The sequence below is a fragment of the Thunnus maccoyii genome, chromosome 5, assembly GCF_910596095.1.
Source record: "Thunnus maccoyii chromosome 5, fThuMac1.1, whole genome shotgun sequence".
NCBI lineage: Eukaryota > Metazoa > Chordata > Actinopteri > Scombriformes > Scombridae > Thunnus > Thunnus maccoyii.
In genome coordinates this window covers 18,617,992-18,645,033 of record NC_056537.1, presented here as the reverse complement: position 1 = coordinate 18,645,033, position 27,042 = coordinate 18,617,992, and the positions used below count along the sequence as shown (strand labels likewise).

General features: G+C 42.9%; 2 protein-coding genes across 6 annotated transcripts in view; one reads left to right on the top strand and one right to left on the bottom strand.

Annotated features, from left to right (window-relative positions):
• Positions 1-62: 62 nt before the first annotated feature.
• cd9a (CD9 molecule a) lies at positions 63-7,075 on the bottom strand. Of its 3 annotated transcripts, XM_042411528.1 has the most exons (9): positions 6,976-7,075; positions 6,415-6,527; positions 3,382-3,484; positions 3,100-3,197; positions 2,561-2,635; positions 2,154-2,255; positions 1,592-1,681; positions 1,138-1,221; positions 63-1,004 (listed from the first exon to the last, which is right to left on the bottom strand). In XM_042411528.1, exons 2-9 carry the CDS (start codon positions 6,481-6,483, stop codon positions 939-941), a joined length of 687 nt encoding a protein of 228 aa, XP_042267462.1. In that variant the 5' UTR covers positions 6,484-6,527; positions 6,976-7,075; the 3' UTR covers positions 63-938. The 3 variants fall into 3 exon arrangements, with proteins under 3 accessions (XP_042267462.1, XP_042267461.1, XP_042267463.1); XM_042411527.1 differs by lacking the exon at positions 6,976-7,075 and having other exon boundaries at positions 6,415-6,959; XM_042411529.1 differs by lacking the exons at positions 6,415-6,527; positions 6,976-7,075 and adding an exon at positions 4,750-5,781.
• The window catches only part of vwf (von Willebrand factor), a 30,218-nt gene continuing 5,879 nt past the window's right edge, over positions 2,704-27,042 (top strand). For 2 of the 3 annotated variants that reach the window (XM_042411504.1, XM_042411506.1), the window contains exons 1-36: positions 2,704-2,722; positions 9,439-9,490; positions 9,655-9,798; positions 10,083-10,185; positions 10,326-10,534; positions 10,807-10,928; positions 15,445-15,664; positions 16,058-16,180; positions 16,294-16,405; positions 16,600-16,646; positions 16,770-16,906; positions 17,071-17,209; positions 17,493-17,593; positions 17,679-17,874; positions 17,951-18,166; positions 18,514-18,760; positions 18,865-18,959; positions 19,243-19,394; positions 19,501-19,604; positions 19,684-19,822; positions 19,952-20,086; positions 20,415-20,561; positions 20,655-20,795; positions 21,414-21,512; positions 21,613-21,769; positions 22,316-22,483; positions 22,575-22,710; positions 22,832-23,144; positions 23,349-24,513; positions 24,602-24,706; positions 25,439-25,582; positions 25,666-25,809; positions 25,903-26,067; positions 26,218-26,264; positions 26,377-26,554; positions 26,749-26,990. In XM_042411504.1, the coding sequence (XP_042267438.1) occupies positions 2,711-2,722; positions 9,439-9,490; positions 9,655-9,798; positions 10,083-10,185; positions 10,326-10,534; positions 10,807-10,928; positions 15,445-15,664; positions 16,058-16,180; positions 16,294-16,405; positions 16,600-16,646; positions 16,770-16,906; positions 17,071-17,209; positions 17,493-17,593; positions 17,679-17,874; positions 17,951-18,166; positions 18,514-18,760; positions 18,865-18,959; positions 19,243-19,394; positions 19,501-19,604; positions 19,684-19,822; positions 19,952-20,086; positions 20,415-20,561; positions 20,655-20,795; positions 21,414-21,512; positions 21,613-21,769; positions 22,316-22,483; positions 22,575-22,710; positions 22,832-23,144; positions 23,349-24,513; positions 24,602-24,706; positions 25,439-25,582; positions 25,666-25,809; positions 25,903-26,067; positions 26,218-26,264; positions 26,377-26,554; positions 26,749-26,990 (6,156 nt within the window). In that variant the 5' untranslated portion in view covers positions 2,704-2,710. Of the gene's footprint in view, positions 2,723-8,894; positions 9,293-9,438; positions 9,491-9,654; positions 9,799-10,082; positions 10,186-10,325; positions 10,535-10,806; positions 10,929-15,444; positions 15,665-16,057; positions 16,181-16,293; positions 16,406-16,599; positions 16,647-16,769; positions 16,907-17,070; positions 17,210-17,492; positions 17,594-17,678; positions 17,875-17,950; positions 18,167-18,513; positions 18,761-18,864; positions 18,960-19,242; positions 19,395-19,500; positions 19,605-19,683; positions 19,823-19,951; positions 20,087-20,414; positions 20,562-20,654; positions 20,796-21,413; positions 21,513-21,612; positions 21,770-22,315; positions 22,484-22,574; positions 22,711-22,831; positions 23,145-23,348; positions 24,514-24,601; positions 24,707-25,438; positions 25,583-25,665; positions 25,810-25,902; positions 26,068-26,217; positions 26,265-26,376; positions 26,555-26,748; positions 26,991-27,042 lie in introns of those variants that run through there. The other variant, XM_042411505.1, reaches the window with a different exon arrangement.

The following is a 27,042-nucleotide window of genomic DNA, read 5'->3' as shown; positions in this document are numbered from 1 at the left end:
TTGTGTCATACTTTGTGTGTACGTGAGTGATTGTGTGCCATGTTAGAAAATCCTCCAACTCAGTTAGTTCATTTTGGTTTATTTGACTCTTATCATTAATTATTTTCTTTGTGAAACATAGTGCATATGGTATAAATCAATCCAATCTCTGTAAAATGAAAAGGACATTATAAAATACATCATCAAACCTCATGTACCGTACAACCATCTAAGTTTATACATTTTTTACAAATTAAAAAAAAAAGACATTTACAAAATATAACCAAAAAAATCAAAGGCGTTTTAGAATCGGCAAATTAGGAGATGGAGAAAGAAAGGAAAGGAACCAATGAAATGTTACTACAGTGAAGGAACTTAGATACTACTCTAATACTAAGCTGGAAAAAACCACAGTCACCACAGTTCAAAGCTCAGCGTTCCATTGGCTACAAGTCGCCATGGTTTGACTTCAGTGTTGTAAGAAAAAGGAATTATAGAATTTCATTGGCTACTGCTGTATTGTGCTGAGTGGTGGTTGGCTATTTTTGGCCCTGGACCATGACTCCTCTTGCCAGTGGATGACCCCAAGTGATAGCAATAGAAATGTGATCAGTATACAATAGTATGATCTTTTGTTTAGATAATTAGCAGTTCACAATAACTAATATCAATCAAATGACCACAAAATTACACATTTCTGTACTATATTTCCACTGAAGCACAGATGAAACCCATTCTATAGGTGGGCTCAATAACCACATCGCATCTATCTAGTCCAGGAAGGTGGGCTTAAGTGTCGGCAGTAGAGTTATAACTGATAACCAGAAATATCTGTACCCAGCCTAGCGTAGGTTATCCCCCTTGAACAAGCAGTGTTTCTATTGGCAGTGGAGAGCCATGTGACTCAAGGAATGACATCATGCAACATTAACAAGGATTTCACGATGTGATGGTGTGTGTCACACCACCTCCCGAGACTTCCTGATGGCACAGCACAAGAGCATGCTAAAGATCATCCCAAACATCTGAAACAGAGAGGGAGACAATATAATACAACATTGAAGTCTTTGTTGGCTCATGTCTGCTCTGTGTTCATCCTCCTGAGCAGCAGACATATTGACGTTAGAGGGGTTACAGTTAACCCAATCGCACACTTACCATAACTATGCCGATGGTGATGCCCACTCCTCCTATGATGTGTAACTTGGAGTCAAACACGTCATCAATGGCATCAGGACAGCTCTGCAACACAGAAGCCATGATTCCTTTCAGTTTTTTCTAAACCTATGCTGAACATGACTTGTGGTATGGCGCACATAACAGTCGGTATGCAGGCTCCAGTAAACCATTGTTGCCATAGTAACACTGCACGGAGACTGAGGGAATTAGTCTGCAAAGGGAGGACTGATAAACTCATGACACATCAGACCATCATTATGTATTTGACATACAGTAATTGCCTCAGCTCTCACAGAGCTGAAGTATGTCTGACATCTGTTAGATCTCTTGGACGATCTCCTGTCTGAAATATCATTTTTCATTCTCTTTGTCTTGACTTAAGTACCTGGCTGTGTTGGCATCAAATCTATACACACATACATCGTGGTTGTACCTTAGTAATGAGCTCCTCAAGCGGCTCTCCCCGGGGACAGGTGTCTTTGGCAGCATCTACTACAGTACCAGTCGGACCGCAACAATTCAGCTGTAAACACACAAAATCATACCTTTAGAGAACAAAATCACTTGCAGAAGAACACATCTCTTATGACAAGTGTTTAAAGGAGTAGTTTAACATTTTGGTCAAAGTGAGGTTACTAGTTAACTGGTGGAGATACTGCACAGTAGTACTGGGCGGATGGAACAGTTGTTCATCAAGAAAGTTACAGCACATAACTCCCATAACAAAATCACAAGTTTTTTCTCACAAAGAAAGCAAAAATGCTGAGCTTTACCTTTAATTTCTACACATCATTTACATTATGGATAATACTTAACATTTTTTAAAAGGCTAACTTGGTGAGCTGACTGAGTTAAAATGTTTCATCACCTCACAGAGAAAAACAACTTCCCAGTATGCTTCAATAACCCATAATCCACTTCCCTTTTAGATAAGGTTTGAATCAAGTCCGAACAGTCTCGATTAGAATGAAGCACAAGTGGCAGAAATGGCTCACCCCAGTTTGAATTACACGCAGTGTCTCTTTGAGACGCTCATCTCCTGTTTTCTGGAAGTTGTTGTAAGTCTGGAGGTAGAATGTTGTGATGTCATTCACCACCTGCGGCACAAGAAGAGAAGATGATTTAATATACAGCATGTCACTAAAGCAGACACATTTTCTCCCCTAGTGTCTTTTAAATCTTTACAGCAAAATGTCATATTCATTTAAAAAATATATATTTCACGCACTTTGTTTTTTTTTTTATCACTTTATCTGTCATTTTGTTGAACTTGATTTAGTTTTTGGCTTGTATTTAGTCTACCTGGTGCACTAGTGTACTACTTTTTCTATGTAAAGCACTTGTAACATTGTTGAAAAGTACTCTACAAATAAAATGATCTTGTTTTTCACTTGTAAGTTACCTTGCTTTGGTTGGAAAATCCCCAGATTCCAGCTGCAACTTCAATGGCAAATATGATAAGCAGGAAGAAGAAAAACTGCGAAGGAAAGACAAAATGAGAATCATCTGATGTGCGCCTCCATGCATCCTTGTGCGCATGTCTTTTGTGTGCATGCATGAACGGGTAAGGTCATTTGAGTGTAGCCGGACCCAATTTACATAGGCTCCTCCTCATGGGAGATTTAGTGCAAGAAGATTAGGGCCAGACGGGGCGGGAGAGAGCAGAGGAGGGAGGGAATGAACAAGTACAGGGAAATCTAGAGACTCTTCTCTGGCCTTGACACTATTCAGTAAATACTGATGAAGGCAGACATAACATATTTCTTATTGAGATCAAGGTCAATATACAATCCACACAAGTCCAAGTGCTGTTGAGTAATATCACAAAAGAAAAGTCACAAGCCTCAGAGAGAAAGAAACTGTTGATTTTTAAAGTGTTTGAATTTTATGTGAGTCAAAAGACGTTATTAGAATAAGAAAGGAGATATAAGTGGTACATACCAATCCAAGCATACAGGGAGACTCCTGGATAGCCCCACAACATCCCAGAAAACCCACCACCATCATCAGTGCTCCAGCTCCTATCAGGATATATACACCTACACACACATAAAATATGTCACAGATGTGTACATACAAGCATACTTTCTGTTTTGCATAACTGTACACTGATACAGAGATAAAATGAAGTTTATCAGCACCGTAATTTTACTAAATGATAAGTAATAATCCTCTGAAGTTGTTTTAAATAACGTTCATGCTCACAGACTGAAAGCGTATTACCTGTGTAAAACACATATGGAGAGTCTGGTCCTTCAAACAGGCCTTTGGTCTTTGGGTCTAATCTTAGCCACAGGCCTATAGCGAAGACAGCAGTGCCTGCAAGCTGAAACACAAAACACATTTTTAGATACAGTAGTGAAATTCAGTTACCACAACACTAAAATGTATTGTTCACACTGTACACTATCAGTCTGTGTGTACAGCAGCACAAATCATACAAGAAAATCCAATTGTGAGACATAAAGCTTCGAAGTTCAGACAGGGAGACAACCTTTCACACACATGCTATCTTTATATGCATCTATATTTATCATTTTGCTACAACACAATTATCTTGTGGCTGTCAGAATTCAAAACCAGCTGTCATTTCATTTCTGCATTGACATCTGTAATCCTTCTGCGGGTCTCATTGGATTTCAGTTGAAGGTGTCACCTCAGCATTAGGCCTCTGCAGCCGTCACGTTACCTCTAGATCTTCACCAACACCAATGTCTGGTCTCCACTAGGCCACATTCCTGTTCTTATATCTGACAAAGCCATTGAAAATAACACTCAGCTTTTCAACTCTTAATCGGATAAGTCTGGAGAGACAATTGAACAGATCGCAGAGAGACAAACTCAGCTGCTAACAGACATTTATAACTCCTCTCTGATGTTACAGTAACACTACAGTGGTTTACCACACACTGATGGTTAGCATGTGCAAAATGATGTCATGTGTACATGCAAATGTGGCTGTGTGCAGTATGTGGGCATACAAATGTGTAACTGATGATGTAACCACCTACTTAGTGTCACAGTCAGAGAAGAGAGAGATAAGAAGAAAAAACAAGGTTCTTTTGCTTGTTTTAGGATTCTCTTATTCATCAACATACATATTTAATATTGACACAAATGAGCCTGTTCATCCATCAGCACATAGTTGTACTCATATTATTATATCCTGTAACACTTTGCTTACTCAGTTTGCTCTTTTTACATAGCATGTGATCCAAATAGCATAATACTGCAATCTATAAATGTCAGTACATGGTGCCATATTGTGTAATGTGCATACACAGGCACGCACTTTTAAAAGCCTTGTCAGCACCGACAGGTCTGTTAATTTTTAACTTTGTCTGAGAGCTTCAATGATAGATGACAATCTTGTATGTGTGTGTGTTTTTGTGTATTCTGTTCTTTATGCTACTTATTTTCACAGTGTGCATTTACTTTTGTATTGTCTCTTATGTTCTACTGTGTGAATAAAATGGCAGACTAGGTACAAAGTAGTAACAAAGGTAATCACACTAGTTGAGGAAGTATCCCCAACTGTTTTTCTCCCACACAGACCACAAGAAGACGCAATAAAATGTAAAGTACACCTACCCAAAAGAAAACGTTGAAGACAAACATGAGATATTTCACACACTTGAGTCCCCCAGCGACAGCCATGCTGATTCGGTTAACCCAGTGCACCGTTTTGAGTGTTTATTAACAAATTTCTTCACACGAGGAAGCAAAAGCAAACTAGTTTTAGTTAGAAAAAGGAGGTGGAGAGGGAAAGCATTTTCAATACCACGCCTACATTCACCTGATCATACAATTAGGGAGTGGCAAGAGCAGCAGTGTTACTAGAGAAACTGGCCACCATTGTGTAGCTGATATGAAACCCTGCCTGTCTTATTTCCTCTCTTTTGTTCCATGTTCATGCATGTGCAGTTTGTATCTACATCTACTGCATATGTGCACGTCGGTGCGTTGCACACAGTATGGTATTTTATAATCTGGGAGCAGCACAGAGGGCTCTGTTGAGGCATGCTGACATAATACGCGTTCTAAAATACCTGTCTAGCAGCATATTTGGTGTCTGAACTGTGTGTGACTACAGTTAATAGGCTGATCCCAAATATGACTACTCTCCATTCCTGCACTCCTAAGCCGACATCATTGAAAGCAGGGTTTGTGAACTCTTGATGCACTGACGCAAAGCTGCACATGGACACTCTTGTTGTGTCCAGGGAAGGCTGTGATGAAACATTTGCATCATATGATTTGTGGCTGCATGGAAACATTTATGATGACTGTGTGTCACATTTTCATTTCCTGCGTAATCCCCCTCGAATGGGGAACATCTGCACTCGTGAGGTTCGAGCAGGCTTCGACTCTAAATGGCAGATTCAAAATTGTTGATTTTTGATATGTTAACCTTATTTGTCTCAAATTGATTCAGTGAATTTTTGCATCTTTGGAATTGGTTGTTTTGCCTGAGTCATTTCTCTCTCAAACATATGCACATGCTCACACATTGTGGGAAACCTGTCTGCCCTGTAATGAATGGTTATCCATGGCTCTATCTATAGCTGCACACATAAGAAATGTTCATAAAAGGGCAAGACATCCATCTGAAACCACACACACACACACACACACACACACACACACACACACACACACACACATTCAGAATACAAATAACAACAAACAAATAGACACAGACACACCCTGCAGGCTTAGTAGGACACAAATAGCCTATATGGGATATCCAGGATTCATTCACACACACATACACACACATACACACAAGCTGGCTCCCTGACATGCGCAACTCTTCCCATCACGTGACTGAGTAGAAGTCTTAATTATTATTATATCAGTCACATTCTCCACCACAATAAAGCGCTCCCCCTTCCTCCCCCCCTTTTCCAGTTATTAAAATGCCGTGCGCGCAAACTCCAGAGTGTAGTCTGTGCGGTGGAACTGGGTCACTTGGCCACTGGGGATTATTCTTCCACTCGCTCGCTCTCCACACGCACTGGGACACTTTGTGTTTAGTGGTAGCCAATGCCAAAAATCATTCGAGGGTCACCTTAGAATATGCACTACTGTGATAAGTAACCGGGGGTTGTATGAGCGCTCGGAACGATTCTGCATCTGGGACACCTTGTCATTCACTATAGTAACAAGCTCACACACACACATTCACACATTCACACAAACAGGATGTATATTTTTTTTTCTGTGAGGACAATACATTTCTCGCTTCAAACTCACCCAGAAAACCAGGTTGAAGGCAAACATCAGGTATTTGATGCACATCTCTCCTCCCGACAGCGCTGCCATGGCGGTACTTGAGCTACAGATGACACTTACTGATGGTATCACCTCTTCAACCCGACGGTAGAATAGAGGAGAAGACCTTTTAACTAACAGGCGGTATGCAGAATGAGGTTATTGCCGACGCGCCGCCACTGATACGCGCGTCGTGCTGTGCGCGCCTGTAGTGGTCCGCCCCCACACATAGCGGACTGCAAATGCAAAGCCTGCTGTAGCTTTTTTCTTTCCTTCTTTCGATCACATTCTCTACTTTTTATTCTTTAAAAATTGGTTTCCTTTTTGGTGGACTTCTCAGTGGTGTAATGACTTTGACAAGCACTATGCTTTATGCTTAACCTTTATGGCATCGCTGTAATTGTCATTATATTTCTACACAATAACTTGCAGTAGCATTTCTAACACAGAAAGTGTTTTTGCACTTATTAAAGTTAAATAAGTTATTACATGTATTGCAGGAGCACGTTACATCAGTGACCTAGTCGAATGCAAATTACTTACGTCACTCTTTTTCCCAAGGAAACCTATAGCTTATTCAGTCTGTGTCTTCCCTGCATAAAATGGTACAATAATGCCCTGAACAGCAGCCTGCTGGGCTTCTTGGTTGCAACTTCCTGCAGCACCCTGGGCAGTGCGATGACGTAATTCTCCCAGAATAAGAAAAGCGCGTTCACGGATTGAATATACTGTACATGAATGAATACGGTGCACGAGCATGTCCTCGCGAGCGTCTCTCCCAGACAGCCAGTGCAAACTCACGCTCACGCGCACACGCACACACAAACATGCCATACCATTTCCCCTATATATAGCACGCAGTAGCACATATGCAGTGTGCATCATCTGTTAGATCTACTGAGTTATATTTTGTCTCAGCTAAATACAACTGTTTTGCGTTTTTAGCTACTTATTTTCGTCTGACATTGGGCACTATGTAATAGAGTATACCAATTATTCAGGCTTTATTAATAGTTAATTAATTATTTAGGCCTACTTATACTTAAAGATCCCTCTGACTGACCCTTTGAGCACTTCTGGAAGCTGGTTGTAGTGCATTTGGGATAAAGAATCAATTTAGTAACAACTTTTTAACATTTACAACTACAGACTAGATAGATTGTTGTAAAATCCCTTTACTAATGACTTATTAATCATTATAGCCTGTAGACTGCATAATTATTATATTCGATGGCTTATCATTAAGTGTGAAAGTGTCCATGACATTTTATAAATGATTTTATTAACATTTTAAAGGATAGGTTCACAATTTTTCAAGTCTGTCTTAAAACAATAGTCAGGTTCCCATATAAAGACTGAAAGAGGTTTTCCTAATTCCTTCAGTTGATACTGGCTATTAAAAGATCCTCTTCAAATGCACTTTCTGTGTAAGTGATGGGGGCCAAAATCCAAAGTGTGTTCACACAGTCATTTTGTGCTGAAATGCATTTAAAAGTTTATATGAGGCTTCAGCAGACTGAGTTAGTCATATCAAGTGAATATCTGCCACATTTACATACTTTTTAGCATAAAATTCCCTCCCTAGTAACAAAACAGATGGACTTTGGCACTAAAAAGACTGTAATGTTGAAAGATATCTTAACTTGATGAATTTGGATGGCTGACGCTTTTTATTAGCTTCAGATATATTTTTAATACATTTTTTCACAGAAGGAGGCTTGTGGATTTTGGCCCCCATCACTTCCATTATAAGTGCATTATGAAGGGATCTTCTAATGGCCAGTATGAACAGGAGGAATGATTATTGCAAGAAAAACCTATTTCAATGGGCACCTGACTATTGTTTTAAGACTTGAGAAATTGTGAATCGGTCCTTTAATCTACAGAATTGATGGTTTATGGGAAATCCACAACCCTTTATGAGTGGCTAACATTTGTAACTGCAGACTTTATGATTTACAATAAAGTCAGAAATCCATTAGTTTTTTTTTAATCACTAAACAGCACTGAGTACCAACATTCACAACTGCACACTTATGTAGGTGTTTTCAAAGATTCTAGCTAATTAGACCTCTGCTTAGGTTGCAGGTGGGCAGAGCTACGATAGTAATTATGTGAGGTCAGAGGACTATTTGGAAGCTCTGTTTATGTTTGGGAGATTGTGACACTGATTGTAAATGTTGCTTGGATGTGTTTGGAAATGTGCGAGGGGATGTTTTATTCTCTCGTCCTCTGTCTTTGACTTTTTTCCAGATGATAGGAGAAGTTTGCACCCGAGAGTGTTGATCAGAACACGTTCCCAGCGTGTATGGGTTTATGTGTGTGTAACTTTGGCGCGGCTTGGTCATGTTTGTGTCGGCTGGTTTGTGCATGTGGCACCACCAAAGCACTGTTATTGCGTGAGATATCTCCAGTAAGTGTGTTTTCCAAGGGATTGTTTGGGTTGGCACTGATACAGACCTGAATGTGTAGACTAATCACTCAGCCAGGCGATCAGTGGGCATATCCTGGCATTGTCTTGCTGAGTATGTTTGATGGTGTCAGTCTGCAGGCACAGAGTTGTGGACAGAATGATATTCTGCCCTTCTTGACATAACCTGGTGAGGGGAGGGTTCCTTAGCCAATGACTGCAGGGCGGGAGTACTTTTTTTGCTATAAAATAGCTCTTTCAGTGTGGTTGAGTGTCTGCGTGTGCAACAAAGCGTTGATCCTCTTCTCAGTTTAGCCTATGTTTGACACAGACCCACCACATTGTATTGCAATGTGAGGTCTGAAAGTGCAACATTTTGATTCTTCATTTTGGATTGTGTTTGCCTTTTCTTTGCATCATTTTGGATTAGCCGAGTCTGGAGCCATGGAGGTAGGACTGGTGTTTGTAGAGCTCAAGGAAGGAGTTTATGTTACAAACACTCTCACACAGGGCAATAAGATATTGAGACACTGAGAATCATGATGTTAGTAGAGATGATGGTGACAATGGAGAGTGTGTTTATGTGTGTTTTTCAGGTGTGTATGAGGAGGTATTTGAGAGAAATTTGGGTTCTCCTACATCTGGTAGGTGAGTGTCACATCAGGGGATGTCCAGATTGTTTCTGGTCTTTGCACTCAAAAGTAACACCATCCTGTAGACTATTATTTTTACATGTGAGGTGTTTATATGAAATCTGCTCTATGCTTACTCCTACAGTAGATCAAATATTGATGTATTTTGCGTGTGATCAGTTTGCGCAGCAGGTGCGACAGGGAGATGCAGTCTGTTTGGACGACACTACGTTCACACATTTGATGGGGTTTTATACGAGTTTCCCGGAGACTGTAGCTACCTACTGGCTGGGGACTGCAACCATCGCTCCTTCACACTGCTGGGTGAGTCACACTCAGACAATTCAATAAAGAAGTAAACAGATTTGAATTCTAATAGTGTCCGTTGCTCATGCTGTGTCGTTCAGGAGATTGCACATAGTCATTGCCAAGTTTGACTCTCCCTGGGATATGTACACTAAAACTATGTACTGTATGCACTCAAAACAATATATTAGCTTTCTCATTTACCTTTTATTGATTGTCTTCAGATTCAAAGAATAGTTTTGTTTGTCTCAGGCTGTTTCAGTTTGATGTAGTAGTGTGAAAAAAGTGTTTTGGATCTGCAGGGGATTTTGTTGGTGGCAAAAGAACTGGAGTCACTCTGTTTGTGGGGGACGCCTTTGAGCTGCACATGTCTGTCGACGGACGACTTTCACAAGGAGAAAAAAGGTAGAATAAAAGAATATTTAAGTTGTCATGCAAAAATCATCAAATATGTATGTCTGTATTCATGTTATTGTGGGTAAAAGCACCCCATAGATTGGTTACGCAGGAGCTTGATGTTTCTATATGTGTCTCCTTTTGTGTAGGCTTTCTCTGCCCTATGCATCTCACGCTGTGTTTGTGGGCTCAGAGCTAGGCTTTTATAAACTCTGGAGTGAGGAGTTTGGCTTCACTGTTACCATTGATAATGCAGCCAACATTGCCCTGACGCTGACCAAACACCATGCAAACCACACCTGTGGCCTCTGTGGCAACTTCAACACTGTATCAGCTGATGAATATACCGCTCAAGAAGGTAGGTGCATGTGGGGTAATGGAATCAACAGACTGTGTCTGTGTGCGTGCAGTGTCGGGGATATGTGAATGTTTGAGGGTGAAACAAGGGGAGAGTTCATTATTACTGGAATTTAGGAAATGATTTGAGTCACCAGCACTCAGCAACAGGAAGAGTAGCAGCTCAGGAAAAGATAAGAGGTAAAAGAAAGCAAAAGAAACAGTAGTGGTAGGATGAGATTAAGGATAAATCTTTCAACTCTTTTGTGTCTGTGTGTGTGTCTTTGATTTCAGGATTCCTTACAGAGGACAGTTATGACTTTGCAAATTCATGGGCAGTGAAAGGAGCTGGTCAGGCATGTCGACGTGTTCCAATTCCCAGCCAATCCTGCAACAGCACAAAACAGACCTCAGCGGTGAGAGAACACTCAAGGCACACGTACATGTGCATGCATACATCATATGCAGCACAAATAAAGACAGACACACATTTAGGCACGACAGGATCCGAGCCCCTGATGCAAAAGCATTCAGGGGATATTACTTTGACTGTGCAATAAGCCTCTGCAAAACCTCAACCACAGCTCACTTATTAATTAATCATCTTCATCTCCCTCTGCATACAAGATTGTTTTCTGTCTAGTCAAGTGTATCATAATTTTGACTCAACTTTCTAAGACAACCTTACGATATATATTAAGTCAAAAGCAGGAGACAGTCGAACTATTTGACATAGTTAGTAAGATTATCCATTGTTGAATTAATGAAAACCTCATCATTTTGACTTACAGTACTTGATTCTCTCATAATCCTCAAAGGTGAAATTTTGACGTTTTTGTTCTTTTTGGTTTGACTAAATCTCATAATTGTGTCAAACTTTTGTTTTAGGACACACCACAGTAGCCTACTGGTTACAACAATGTTACATAACCACATCCTCAGTAATTTGACTACAGCAGCAGATCTTTGTTTGATGTCATTTTGCACCTCTCACCCCCCTTGTTTCATGCCATATATCTAGTGTTGCTATCAAATAAAGGCCACCCAAAAAGTTTTTTAATTTAGAATCCCTGGTAGGAATGGGCTTCTATATACAGTATACATGAGGTTAAGGTGTTGTAATTCGAGTCCAGTAACTGGTAAGCAAACAAAACTGAGAGGTGTGAGTGCAATTCTCTAATGTGTATAGTCTTTGTGGGTGGGTTGCTACGGAATGATTAGCCTGTTTTAGAGAGAACATTTTGTACCACAAGAACGCCTACATGTGAGAAACCAGTAAAAAATTACATGTTGCAATAACATCGGATGTCATCAACATCTCCTTGAGCAACTGTAAGTCTGATACATTTCCTGCATTTTTGTCAACCATCTAGCGATAGAAATGCTGTGGTTGCTCTATCACTGTGTAACAGGACTTTATGCAATAACTACCAAGGTCTGTCTGAGTGAGACCATTGACTTAAACATGATCTTTAAAGATATTTTTTGTAGTATTTCGTTTCAAACCTTCAACTATTCTTACTTATTGGCTTTTGTCTTTCTACTACTTGCCTAATTGTGGTTTATGTTTTTTTGTCAAACCATCAAAATTATGTTTCCATCATGGTGAAACTAGTGGTATTGTTGTCATAGGAATATATTCTTTCCATATTTAAACACTGACAAGACATGACAGGTCTTGACAGTTCAACGTTTTTCTGTAGGTTTTGAAACAAATGTGGTTAACTTGTTAACTTAGGTTCGGGAGCAGAGCCATGCCTCAACCACACCTCTAATCACCTGCCAAGCCTACTTCTACCGGGTCAACCAGTCATACCCTGTTTGTCTCAGATTTCTAGGGATCAGACAGACAGTGCTTCTCGCCTAAACGCTTTATACAAGAACTTCGATTTAAACAAAGACAAAACTAAAAAAAATGTTACTACTTACCATGGATCCAGACGGCGATCTGTATGACGATCTTGTTCGACACCGGTCCACCAGACTCGCAGCAGCAACCAGACCGCAGACAAACACCCCGGCGTAGTCGCTTGCGTTCGGTGGTCTGCGTACCTCCGTCCCGCCGGCGTCTCCATTCAACCTCCGCAAACGAGATCTCTCCGACTCAACCTCGGAGTTCCGCAGATCTTAGGCCTCCTCTCCCCCTTCTGTGAGGGCTGGACGCTACGGGCATGGTCGTAGGAGCCAGCTCCAACTCTCTCCTCATCGGCAGCTATCCCCGTCACGCAGGCTTCCAGCTCCCTGCACTCCACCACGGTGCACTCGCGGTGGTGGCCGCCCTCATTAGCGAGTCGGCAGTCTCCGCGTCCACAAACCGAGCCCAATATCAGAGAATGAACCGTTGCTCGCCTCCAACGTTTCCTGCGAGGTAAAGGCATCCCATTTCACCGCAACACACACAAAGCCGAACTTTTTAGCCTCCACCAACGCAGCGACAGACTCCGTACCTCCCGCACTTCCGGGTTCCTTCCCTTAGCCACCAACTGCCAGTGTCATCAGGCGTAACATCACAGTGCCTTCGCTGCCCCCGCCACAGCCTGCATCATCAGCCCCCTCTGGTGGGGGCCAGGTTGTATGCCCCCCTGTGTCTGCTCCCTCTGTTTCTGATTTCTCTCAGATGATATCAGCTTTCTTTTCATCCCTGTCTTCACAGGCTTCACAAAATCCCCGTGCACATGCATCCTTTCATCCCATCATCCCTTCCTCCTTTCCTCTAGCCTTCCTTCAGCCGTTCTCAGCAACACGGCTTCTGCTCCTCATTTTTCTTCCATAGCTAACACAGCAGTAGGAGGGCCCCATTCATTAACTCAAGGGGTCCCGTCACAGGCTAACCAAGTTGGTGTTCCTCAGCTTCCTCCTTCACTTCCAACTTATTTATCCTTTCCCCTTACTATGGCGCCCTCGACTCTGAACTCTACTGCCGTATATTCGCAGCACGCACTTCCCTCTCCTGCAAGTTATGCGGAGCCCCTTCCCACCCCACCACAGCATGCACTATCACTGCTCCTCAAACTCGCTCATGCCCCTTTTCCTCATGCAATGCCACAGTCAATCAAGTGCAGAATCAACATGCAACATGGTCCCAATACACTTTACAGTTAAAAAGGACAAAATATAGCAATCATTCTTTAACCGCTTGTCACCTGCCGTACCCTCACCTCCCATCATCCCTAGGCCCACAGTAAGTTCCCTGGTCAATGTCCCCATGCCAAAGGGGGTCAACAAACGGGGAAGGCCGATCCTTTACCAAGGAGGCAGGATGGCGTGCAACAACTTCAATTACCTGGGCTGCTCTCTTTCCAACTGCAGCCTCCTGCACGTCTGCTCCTTCTGCGACGGTGCTCATGCCAGAAGCACCTGCCCCCACAATCCAACCACACCTGCAGACTAACTAGTAAAGAGCCTCAGCACGCCTGTAATGAAGCCCTTGGCTGGTTCCTGACTAACAACCACAGGCTCCCTGACATTATCCATCTTCTTGACGATTTTCTTGTTGTCACTCCAATACACTCACAAATGTTTTCTCTGAACTTGCCGTCCCTCTTTCCAAGGAGAAAACATCAGGGCCTGGCACTTCCATTGAGTTCCTAGGCATCACCCTGGACTCAATTTCCTTCAAAGCATCTCTGCCCTCAGAGAAAAGTGTTCGAATCCCTTGACTCAGAGTACCGCTCTCCTTCATCTGCGCTTCACCAGTTGTACCCCTTCTCAATAGCTGCCATTCTTTGGGGGTATGAATGGTCTAGAAAATCCTAAACAAAGGTCGATCTTGTTCTCTAACCATGATGCAGTTTCTGCGCAGACTCTCCTTATTCTCAGCTCAACACCAGTTCATCCTCTGGGCAGCCCACATTCCTGGTTTCGCTGTCTCACTTCTCATTCCAGAAATTCAGACACTTGGCCCCAAAATCGGATCTTCACCCAGCGCTTATCCATTTTCAGCTGGCAAACCTCTCTAACGCTTCACAAGAACTCATCCTTAACAGTCTCATCCCAAGCACACTCTCAGCCTACCTAACTGGCTGGAATTGCTTCAAGGCATTTCACTTCACCTACCAGCTGCCTTTTCCTTTTCTGGACATCATGTCCATCTGCAATTTCTTACCTATGCTCATTCCATCCAAAATCCAGTCCTCCACCATCCAGACCTACTTAGCAGGAATCAACTCCTTCATCAAACTAGTCACTGGCTTCCATTGTCCTTCAACCTCCCATTCTCATGTTACCAGGTCAATAAAAGGCTAGCATAAACAGGAACCAGCTCTCCCAGCTTAACACTTGCCATTCACTTCTTACCTTCTCAGCATCTGCACCCGCCCCCTACATTCAGGCTACATATTCCCTATGGTTGACTTAACCCTAGAATCCATGTTCTGGTGGCTTTTTGGATCCAGGGGTGCTCCAAATTTGATTTCATTGATCTATAATTCTTCTCGAATCCTATCTCAGCCCATACAACCCGCTGACCGAATACATCAACACCAGGTACGCCACTAAGGCATCAACTCAACACCCATTCTTCCTCACCGAAACAGAGCTCGAGTCCAAATCAGTGAATCATATGACTCTTTTGGGGGCAAGTGATCAGTGCGGGCAGAAATATGCCTGAGACGGAACCCCCACTCTAAGTCTCCCTCCACCTGGTCTTCAGTACATCCTCCCAGACCGGCTTCACAGACGACATCTTCCTTCTACCTTCACCCACATTCATGCATCTATCCTCAACATTCAATACCTTCTGAATTCCATTAAACCTTTAAACGGCATATTGTTGTGGCATGGTTCTTGCTAGCGAAACAGAAATAAACTTTGGTTGAAATCATTGACTTCCCCTTTATTTAACCACATAGCTCATTTGAACTTGACCTGTGGTGTGTGTGTGTGTGTGTGTGTGTGTGTGTGTGTGTGTGTGTGTGTGTGTGTGCTTTCTAGATTCTATCCGGCTGCAGCGTGTTGCAGACATCTAGCGTGTTTCTGCACTGTGCCCACCTGGTCTCTCCTGAAGCGTTCTTGTTGCTGTGTGAGGGGGAGGCGTGTCACTGTGAGAAAGGGGGAGGGGAGGACTGTTACTGTCCAATCCTATTGGAGTATGCCCGCACATGCCACGCCCACGGGATGCTTTTACATGGCTGGCTGGAGGAGAGTCAGTGCTGTAAGTCTAGGGCTGCAACTAACAATTATTTTCATTATCGATTAATCTGGCAATTTTTTTTGATTAATTGATTGTTGTTGAAGTGTTTAATTTATGAAATGTCAAAAATGCCCATCTCAACTTCTCAGCAACAAAGATAACATCTTCAGATGTCTTGTTTTGTCCAACCAAAATTCCAAAACCCAATGATATTCAGTTTATTATTACATATGACAAGAGAAGCTGAAAATCCTGTCATTTAAGATGCTGGAACCAACGATTATCAAAACAGTTGCTGATTATTTTTCTCTCTGCAGGTCTACGTAAGTCTGTCAGTCACATGAGTGAGAAAATCACAGCAGGATATGAGGTTATATTAATAAACTCAATATGTTTGTTTGTCTACATGTACAGTCCCCAAGTGTCCAATTGGGATGCAGTACAGTGAATGCACCAAGTCCTGTTCTACAACCTGCCATAGTCTCAACATCCAGGAGGTTTGCAAGGAAGAGTGTACAGATGGCTGTACATGCCCTGGTAACGTCCCATTCTCTTTCTTTCTTTCTTTCTTTCTTTCTTTCTTTCTTTCTTTCTTTCTTTCTTTCTTTCTTTCTTTCTTTTGTAACATAGTGTGTGTGTATGTGTTTCAGTGGGGAAGGTTTTAGATGGTAACCGCTGTGTGGAGGTATCTCAATGTTCCTGTGTGCACATGGGACGACATTTCCCACCAGGATCCACTATCTCTCAAGACTGCAACACCTGGTGAGAGGGCAACATGGATGCACTGACATGCATAAATACATACCTGCAGAAGTACTGCCATATGAAATATACTTCACAATGCTTCCTCCTCACTAAATAGGATTGGTCAAATGCAGAGGATAAATTTCATTTCAGTGTAGGTGAGTGCTGAGAAATGACAATAAAGATGGTCTTAATCTTAATCTCTCCTGCAGTGTTTGTCGTCACGGTTCCTGGGAATGCACCAATGAAGGCTGCCCTGGTGAGAGAGATTCACAGCATACAGACTTACAAATGAATAGAGTAGTAGTATGAATAGAGAATAGTGAATAGAGTCCTGGGGTTGCTCAACATTTCTGCCAATATGGCTTTGTCTGTACTGTAGGTGAGTGCCTGGTGGTGGGCCAGTCGCACTTCAAGACCTTTGACAACAAGTTCTTCACCTTTACTGGCCACTGTCAGTATCTACTGGCAAGAGACTGCACAGATAGAGGGTTTTCTGTCATTATTGAGAATGTACAGGTAATAGATGTTTTTTTTAAACTATTTGGAATTTGTTTTTATCTGTAGTTCTGTATTTAACATATTATACAAATTATATGAAGAATAACCCCACATTTCTTTAATTCACTGTTATACCATTGACTGCTTGTCATTTTGCAGTATTTGTGCTGTTGGTTTTTCAGTGTGCAGATGATCAAGATGCTGTGTGCACACGCTCAGTGACGCTCAGCCTGCCCTCTCTGGAGGACATGACAGTGAAGCTGAAGCACGGAGGGATTGTCTCTGTCAACAGCATGGACATCCAGACCCCAATGCATCATGGTATGTCATTTTGATAGATGAATGGATAAGAGCTACATTTAGTCACTCTATAAGCAGATTATATACAGCACTGTACTTTTAATAAGGCTTAAAGAATATTAGAGAAAGTAGTATGAATAGTTATTTTCGGAAGAGAAAATACATTGTCTCAAAGTGATCATTATTATCAGCATGAAAATAGATAGGTATGATACTGGAAGGATTGTTATTTGTTGTTTAAACTGTTTACAGTAAAGTTAGACTGAATTTAACTAGTCAGTTTCTTGTGTATGCAATTTTACAGGCCGTCTACATATCCAGAGACCTGTCCAGTCTGCTGTACGTGTGAAGTTTGGAGAGGACCTTCGTCTGGACTGGGATGGGAGAGGCCGCGTCCTCCTAAAGGTGAAGCAAGTTTAACAGATAAAGATATTTTTGGTTAATATATGTGAAAAGCTTGGCAACCTCTAAATTCTGTCCACCTCCTCAGTTGGGACCACGATGGGCAGGGCACACCTGTGGTCTCTGTGGGAACTACAATGGTAACCAAGGCGATGACTTCTTGTCTGGTTCTGGACTGGTTGAGGCAGGTCCTCAGGCGTTCGGCCAGTCCTGGAGGATCAATGGAGACTGCGAATCCACCCACAAACTTGAGACTGATCCATGTGCCCTTAACCCCAAAAGAGGTAGACACAGGCAAACACACATCACCGCAAAAAACAACCTAATGTTTACCTCTGATTAACCTCCCATGCCTTTCAGTGCGTTTTGCAGAGGAGGCGTGTTCGGTGATGATGTCGGAGGTGTTCAGCCCGTGCCACTTTCTGGTGAACCCGAGTCCATTCCAGCGGTTCTGTCGTTATGATGTTTGTGCATGTGTGGATGGTGAGGAGTGCCTCTGTTCTGCTCTGGCTGCCTATGCAGCCGCCTGTGCTGCCAAAGGGGTGCTGGTCAACTGGAGGTCTGCCTCACTCTGTGGTAACTCTCACACTGACATTTACACTTTTACACACACAAACATTTTGTCCCATTTTTTTGACAAATGTATTGTAGAACAAAAATTCAAAAGTCAATAGTAATGTGGGTAAGCTAAAACTTGAGTAGGTGATGACCAGCCCATCAGAAGCCTAAAGATCCGTTTATATGAATGTTTGTGTCATCATGAGTACAAGAATAAATACAGACAACAAAAAATTATCATAATTCCAGAGAAGGTTTTAAATCTTTTTGTACCCAAAAAGGTAGGCGCACTATCTATTTTTAACAGATAAAAACAAATTAACTGAGAATCGATGGCTAACATTCCCCTGATTTGATTTTGTCAGAGTTGGAGTGCACTGGAGGACAGGTGTATGAGGCCTGCGGGAGTATGTGTGACCGGACGTGCCGGTCTCTCTCTGGAGTTGAGGCCAGTTGTGAGGGGGAAAAGATGTGTGAGGAGGGCTGCTTTTGCCCTGTTGGAAAGTACCTGAGCGACTCTGGAGAATGTGTGACTGCTGACCTTTGCACCTGCCTGCATGATGGACAGCTCTACCAGCCTAGTGACGTCTACGCTGATCACAACAGTATCTGGTCAGTGACTGTGCATGCATACATACAGAAACTTACCAGCTATAAGACATTGTCTCACACCTATGGCTATTTTTTTGTATGTTCTTCTTTGCTTGTGTGTGTAGCTACTGTGAGAATGGTTCCATGCGCTGTAGCACCCCTGAAAGGAGCGCGTTACTGTCTGATCTCTTCTATGATGATGACCTGGCACCATCCAGAGGTAAGAATTTAAAAGGAGATCCCAAACCTCTCTGTTTTGTACTACTGAATGTGAATGTGTTTCCTGACTTTAATTAATCACGGTCTGTGAAGTATCTTTCATTTAACCATTTGTGCTAAATGTGGGACATTGTGACTGGTCACCTAAAATTATATTAACTTAGGAACTGAAGTGAATCTGCTTTGTTATTTCTCAACAAAGTGAAAAGTTTTGCATTTGAGGAACTGATCACCAACTTCATGTGACCCATCTACATATTGGTGTTTGTTTTTCCTGTTTGTAGAGCGCCGAGCAGCCCAGTGCCCTCCTCCATTAGTTCGTGCAGAGTGTGATGCAGAAACACAAGGCCTGGAGTGTGCCAGAAGCTGCCAGAACCTGGATCTTCCTTGTGTCAGTCTTGCCTGCATCCCCGGCTGCCTCTGTCCACCTGGCACAGTAGGTTGTGTATTATGTTTGTGTGTCCTTGCGTGTCTGTGTCTTGTAGATAAATCACCAGACATTCAAAATGGAACATGCTGATTGATTAGCTGATTGATTTCAGGTACGCCACCGCAGAGACTGCATTGCACCGGAAAAGTGTCCCTGTTTCCATAACAACAAGGCATACGCATCAGGGCAGACCATATCTGTGGACTGCAACACCTGGTAAAAAGATTGTTTGCATACATGGTTGCAAAGTTGAACGCTTGCATCGTGCTTGCTTAACATGCTTTTGCTTTTGCAGTGTGTGTGAAAACAGGAAGTGGCACTGCACTGAGAAGGCGTGCGATGGTGTGTGTCGCACTGTGGGGGAGGGGCATTACATCACTTTCGATGGCCTCAAATACTCCTTCCCTGGCCTCTGCCAATACGTCCTGGTCCAGGTAAGAGATCAACAACAGTTCTAGAGAACACTTTGGTGTCAAAGCATAAAAATACAGTACACATTTCTTATTCTTCCTCTCTCTATCCATTCGCTACATTTCCTCTTTTTCTACATTTACTATCAATAGGATATGTGTAATGGAGAAGAGGGGTCATTCAGAGTGCTGGTGGAAAATGAGGCCTGTGGAATTGTGGGACACCGCTGTGCAAAAGCTATCACAATCTTCTACCAGGGAGGGTTGATTTTAATGCAACATGGAGAGGTAACACACACACAAATCCAGGAATATCTATACTAACTCCCCTACATATTATAATATACAATACATGCATATTAGCAATGCACCTTTGAATATGTGCACATAGTGTACAGTAGTGTTGCACAAAATGACAAAATTGCAAATTCTAAAGCATAAAAATCAGACGCAACTAAAACGTTAATGTCTCTCTCGTATGTCTGACACATTCATGACTTCTATTCTGCTTTACTCAGACAATCTGACAATTGACTTAGAGTTGAAACCAAAGACTTCAGACTTGACCTGTGAGAATCCTGTATACATCCTATGTTGCCATCATTCTCTCTTACAGGTGAAGATGAAGAGGCCGGTCCTGCAGGGCTCACAGGTCGAGATTGTCCGATCTGGTCAGTTTTACACCCTACTGCTGGGGGAACATATTTCTCTCAGTTGGGACAGGGGAACCCGCCTCCTGGTCCACATCTCAGCCACATACAGGGTACTGATGTATTATAACACTACTTTTGTACTCATTGAGCTTTGTTTATTTCTTTCACATTGTTTTATATTGAACATGTTCCTTTGTGCGTAGGGTCGGGTGTGTGGTCTGTGTGGTAACTTTGATGGGAACGTCAACAACGACTTGATGAGCAGCAACAACCAGCTGGAGGTGGATTCCTCCCATTTTGGGAACTCCTGGAAAGTCATTCCCAGCTGTGCCGATGTAGCAATGGTAAAATCTCATCTGAGATTGAATGGTCAATACAAAGTAACATATCTTGTACCATACCATTGTTGAGATCTCTTTAATCTAGGCCAAGCAATGAAAGTGTTGTTGATATGTGGCTTGGCTGAGCTTTAGTTGAGGCAGAAGTCTGGTGCCAGTGCAAAACCTTGTTCAGCCCTGTGGCTATATAATGTTCCATACATGATGCTGTTCTTGTGGAGCACTTAGAAACATGGACTTTGTTGTATACAGGGAAGTGAAAGTAGACTATGTGGACTGTCTTTGGGCAGGATGGTAAATTAGATTTTTTCAAAAAGCATTTTAACTGTGATGGACTGCCTACCTCAGGCAAATCTGTGAAAGTTGAGTTTTGTACTGTACTGACATGACTGAAAACCAATGGCTGGCTGGAACATTTGAAATCAACCTAAAAATATGGTTTGGAAAATGGTTTGCCATCATATAAAGTATGCTTGATTTGTATTTAATGTGCTAAAACATTGTTTGGTTCTTGAATCGCTAATTATTGCATTATTAATAAAGGACAAGATATTCTATATTCAGTTTATTAGCAAAGAGATAAGTGCTGTTGCACTATATTTGTGTGTGTGCTTGTGTGTATAGATCCCCGCTCCCTGCAGTGACAACATTATCAAGTTGGTAACAGTGGAGCAGTCGTGTCGTTTGCTAACTGGTCCCCTCTTTAAAGAATGCAACAGCCAGGTGAGTGTAATTACAGACACCCTTGATATCCCATGACATCAGAAGCATCATTAGGTTCATTCACTCAGTGCTCTCTGTCCTTTTTCCCATGTGTCTCTAGGTGGATGCAGAGCCATATGTAGATATGTGTGTGGAGGCAGCATGCTCTTGTCCATCAGTGGGCGACTGTGCGTGTTTTTGTGATGTCATCGCAGCCTATGCTCAGGCCTGTTCAGAGAGGGGTGTATCCATCAGCTGGAGATCCAATGAGCTTTGCCGTAAGTGTGAAGAATCTCTCCATCATCCACTCAGGCATATATTTTTACCAGTGTTTTCTGGCAGAAATACACTTTGTTGTCATGGACAGCTAATGTTATCCCAGTTGACAGTGCCCCATGTAAAAAACAAATGGCCTGAAAAATTTAATAAACCCTCAGTAATAATTAAAGATTTTCCTCTGAAACACAAGTGAAAGTTTTTTTTGTCAGATAACTGCCCACAGAACTGACAATAGCAGTCACATAACTTCCCATTTTTCTTAGTACTTACCAACACCATGACTTTTAAGTTCTGTATTCTTTTTCCATACGCATATTTATCAGATAGTTTATCTTTTGTAGTTCTGCTAAATGAATCGGAAGTTAGCCTGACTTTCCGCTGTCTCTCTCTTGAGATTTTAGTTGTAGCATTTTGTTTCTTAAGTATGATGTTCTAAAAATCTCATATGAATTTCTCAATACTTCATAATTAAATGCAGGAGCCATATTTTATCCCGGGGTCAATAAAATAGCCTGTAACTCAACTTGAAACTTTTGTTTCCTTAGCCGTGAGCTGTGAGGAGCTGAACCCTAAGAGGCCAGGTGTAGCGGAGGAGTTATGCCAGTGGAGGTATAATATTTGTGGCCCTGCCTGTCCGATCACCTGCCAGCACCCTGATCCCCTCCACTGCTCACTCACGTGTGTGGAAGGTTGCCATGCCTACTGCCCGCCAGGTGCCGAGAGCATTTACTGGACATAGATGCAAGATCTAAACACAATATAGATTTGATTGAGTGAGTCAAACTGTTATCCTTGTTTCTTTAGGTCAGCTATTGGATGAGGTGGCCATGCGTTGTGTAGATCCTTCTCAGTGTCAAGTGTGTATCCATGAGGGTCAGAGAATCTCCCACGGCAACAAAGTCATTCTCAACCACAATGACCCCGACCACTGCAAAATATGGTAATATTGGATCAGAGCTGTCATTTACTGTCCAGTTTTTCACGCAGCAACAAGTCAACACATCATGCTTTGTATTTGATTCTTTGTACTTACGAATGTGCTTTGTTCTTGTTTTCTGAAGTCACTGTGACAACAACACCCTGAGTTGTGAAGTTTGTGCTTCCTTGACCACATTTACCACTCCCACACCAACCCCTTCCTGGGCCACCTTCACAACTCAACTGCCTTTCACCACCTTGATGCCTGAGGGCATGTGTGACCGTGCCATGGATCTGGCCTTCTTATTGGATGGTTCAGCAGCCCTGAGCGAAGAAGAATTCCAGACAACCAAAGAGTTTATTCTGGGAGTGGTCGAACGATTTCGTATGGGCTCAGCTCACACTCGAGCCACAGTGCTGCTTTACCACTCTGGAGTCAAAACCTATGACCTGCAGGTAGACAGACCCATTATATACAACTGTGATACTGTGTTGTATGTAATTATGCACAAACATGCTGTGCTGCATTAAGCATTCTGTGGAATAATACTTGATTCATCAAATTTAGCTCAGAAATAAACTGCTTGCACTGAATGTACAGTAAAAGTCTACATCTGGTTGCTTGATCTCCACATTTCTCTCTCTCATTTATGCCTGTAGGTTCAGAAGTGGCTGTTTAAGAAGACTGTGCGTGAGCTGCATTACACAGGAGGAGATGCAGCCTTCTTGGATGAGGCTGTCAAGTATCTAGTTATCAACATCTATGACAAGAACAAGCGTGTCAATGCTGGCCGCGTTGCCATCATCTTGACTGCCAGTGCCAACCCTCGTCCCGTACGTGCAATCGTCAAGATGCTCCGCAAGAAATCCATCACCACCCAGACAGTGGCACTTGGTCCAGGGGTAAACATGGGGCAGATTAATGACATCACCAAGGCCAACCCAGAAAACAGGGCCTATGTGCTTAGCAGCACAGGAGAGCTGCCTGATCGTCTGTTAGAGGTAACAGATTACCTTTGCACCTTGGGGATGGAACCTGAGGGGGCGAAACCTCCAAAGCCAAAGTCCACACCAGGTAAAGCTCGCCAGGGCACAACCACCACTACCCCAGCTCCTCGTCTAGAGCCCAACCCCACACAATACCTCCCAAACACTCCTACTTCGACCTCACCCACTGGCCTGTCTTCCATCACCACATCGCCATCATCCATCTCTCCAGCCGTAGATGTGACATTCATCCTGGAAGGCTCTGATGAAGTTGGGGAGGCCAACTTTAACAAGTCGCTAATCTTTCTGGAGGAAGTTATCTCACAGTTGACAGAGGAAGAGGAGTTCATTCGCATCACTGTGATCCAATACTCAGTAACAGTCACTGTGGAGATCAGTCGGTGGGAGCTGAGACGGCAGAGGACCCTGCTGCTGCAACGACTGAGGGAGATTCGTTGGAGGGGTGGAAGTGAGACGAATACAGGAAAAGCTGTCACTACGACCATTCAAGAAATGGCTACAGTCCAGCCCTCACACGGTCCCACACCTCCTCAGCTGGTCTTCCTCGTGACAGAGAACCCGCCAACTGACACAGTGACACGTCCACCGTCCACAAGCACCAACACACATGTGTATCCCATTGGGGTTGGACCAAAAGTTCGTGAGATTGACTTGCTACCGTACAGCTCCCCCCAGCGCCCACTGATGGTGGATGACTACAGCCGCCTGACGACCCTTGTCCACCGTGTAGTCAATATCACACACAGCACCATCAGGCCCCGCTCCCCTACGCTGCCACCTCTCGTCCTCCCAACACTCTCCAGCCTGCCACCCACTGGTACAGAAAACGCATTCATTTTAATCATTCAGTCCACAATGAGTCGAGTCATTAGCCTGTATTGAACTGTGCACATATCTTTGCATAGTGCCGTGTAAGAAGCCCATGGATGTGTTGTTCCTGTTGAAGTCTGGTGATCAGATTGAGGACATGAAGACGTTTGTCAAAGCTTTCATCAATGATGCTGACATAGGTAGGTGGGACCCAGCCCCTAAATGTCCTAGAACATTTTTAAAGAGCAACTCAACACCAGGTTGGAAAGCAGTGTTTCACAGCTGTCTCTGGTTGAAAGTTTTGCAAAGTGTGTTCTATTGCATCTGTAACCACACCCAGTATTGATGTCACAGGGTCCCATATGGTACACCTGTACATCACTGCAACAGTATGAGAAGTTAAAGCACTGGAGGTCATTCACAATAATATTTCAAAAACTTCTGCACAGATAGGCCTTGGGAAAAAGAGTGCTATACTTAGATTTTAATAATTACCTTGGGCTGTGATTTTTGCCATTAGACAATTATTAATATTTAGTCAGAGCTATGGAAGTATTAAAAATGGAATCATGGTTCCAAATCATAAGTCTATCCCCTAAGGGTCAAAAAATTATTTGATATAATATTTAAGAAGTCTTTCAGTTCAACAGCAGTTTGGAGAATTACTCAGCATTCTGTGCTCACTCAATAACCCACTGTCACATAGCTATTATTAAGAAACCAGTGAGGGACACAGTAGAGGAGACATGTGCTTGAACTTAAATGTGGTTTCAAAGGTTTGGACTTGTCCTACCACTTGTCCAGGTACACTAAGAATATTGTGAGATTTTTTACAAAACTATGTAACAGCATTAAGGAACATTAATAACCAGTTTGTAGATCTTCCATCTCTGCATTGCTGCAATGGTTTAACCTCCTGTTTATGTTTGCAGGTCTGAATGGCACTCAGGTGAGCGTTGTTCAGTATGGACGCACCAACACAGCAGAGCTCACCTGGAAAGATGAACAGAGCAAATCACACCTCCTGAACCTGGTGGAGAGCATACCAAGCAGGACCACTGCTGCCCCTGCACTAGGTAGTGGATACATAAACTAACATATGCACACACATTAAAACACACACACAGACACACATGTTCACTGTTCTGTCTGTCTGCAGGCTCTGTGCTGCGATTCGCTGTGCAGACCGCCATCTCACCAGCCAGTGGTGGGAGAGTGGGTGTAGCCAAGGCTGTGGTGATGCTGGTGACTGACAAATCTGCTGATGATGTCATAGAAGCAGCTAATGAAGCACTGGCCGCAGGTAATTAACCCACCACTAACATGATCACCATGGGATGTTTGTAACCTCCATCATCCTCTGCTGTGTGTCACTGATAAGAGTCTTGTTCCTCAGGTGTATCAGTGTTCCCCATTGGGGTGGGACCAGGCTATGACAGGAGTGAGCTTAGTGTGCTCGGTCGCCATGGCAAACAAGACAACACTCTGCACTTGAACAGCATGGATCAATTACGAATGTTGCTGACTCTGGACAGTGGTTACACAGAGAGAATCTGCAGAGGTGCTTACACACACACACACACTTAAAAAGAATTTTAAGAAATGAATCTGTTCCTTGTTTCTTAAAATTTTCACAATAATGTCTTTTAGATTTAATAATGATGGTGATGATAATTGATGTCAAAAAAAGGTTATTTGCTTTGGTTCTCAGCTGGTCCACCAGGAGTGTGCGTTGATGATCATGGAAATGAGAGAAAGGTGAGTAATGTCTGCTGATGTTGAATACAAGTAACAGCAGTACGACAACCTTTTACAGCAATTACAGCATTACTTTCAATGAATTGTGTATCTTTGTGTTTGTGTGTTCCAGCCTGGAGAGTCATGGCTGCTGGAGGATGGCTGCCACTCGGTCCTGTGCCATCCCAGTGGAGCAGTAACAGTACAGAACCACAAAGTCAGCTGTGACAAACTGGAGCCGCCAGCCTGCAGGAACAACATGCCACCTCTCAAAGTCCAGGATACCTGTGGCTGCCACTGGGAATGCCCTTGTATGTATCAAAAGGATCAAATAACTTCTGAAGTTCTTAGTATTATATTTAAACTGTCTATATTAAGCACACATCGTTGCCCACTGGGGTTGTTAACAATGAATACTGGAGGCTTGCATTCCAGTCTATTTATACTGACTATTAATGGACTACATGTTCCTGGCTCTCTTCCTCCTGTCTGTGTGCTGTGACAGGCATGTGTATGGGCAGCTCGACCAATCATGTTGTGAGGTTTGATGGCTTGGCACTTAGGCTGGATGGGGAGGGTTTGTGCTCCTACACACTTCTCACTGTCAGCAGAGGCGTTGGTGAAGGTTCAGAGGTCAAACTCCATAGTGGACCTTGTCAAGACTCTGCTAATTACAACCAGGTCTGCATGAAAGCCATGGAGGTGACCCACGGATCACATAAACTGCTGCTGAAAGATGATATGACGGTAAGCTGTGTGTTGCTAGTTGGGATAGCTGCAGGGACACTGAGATTATTTG

Bases quoted from the DNA above. Each gene is read 5' to 3' on its own strand.
- cd9a (XM_042411528.1), bottom strand. From the start codon at position 6,483: ATGGCAGCGCTGTCGGGAGGAGAGATGTGCATCAAATACCTGATGTTT. The intron at 2,636-3,099 runs GTATGTACCACT...TTTCCTTCGCAG, and splicing joins CTCCCTGTATGCTTGGATTG to TTTTTCTTCTTCCTGCTTAT. The intron at 1,222-1,591 runs GTACAACCACGA...TCTGTGTTGCAG, and splicing joins TTGAGGAGCTCATTACTAAG to AGCTGTCCTGATGCCATTGA.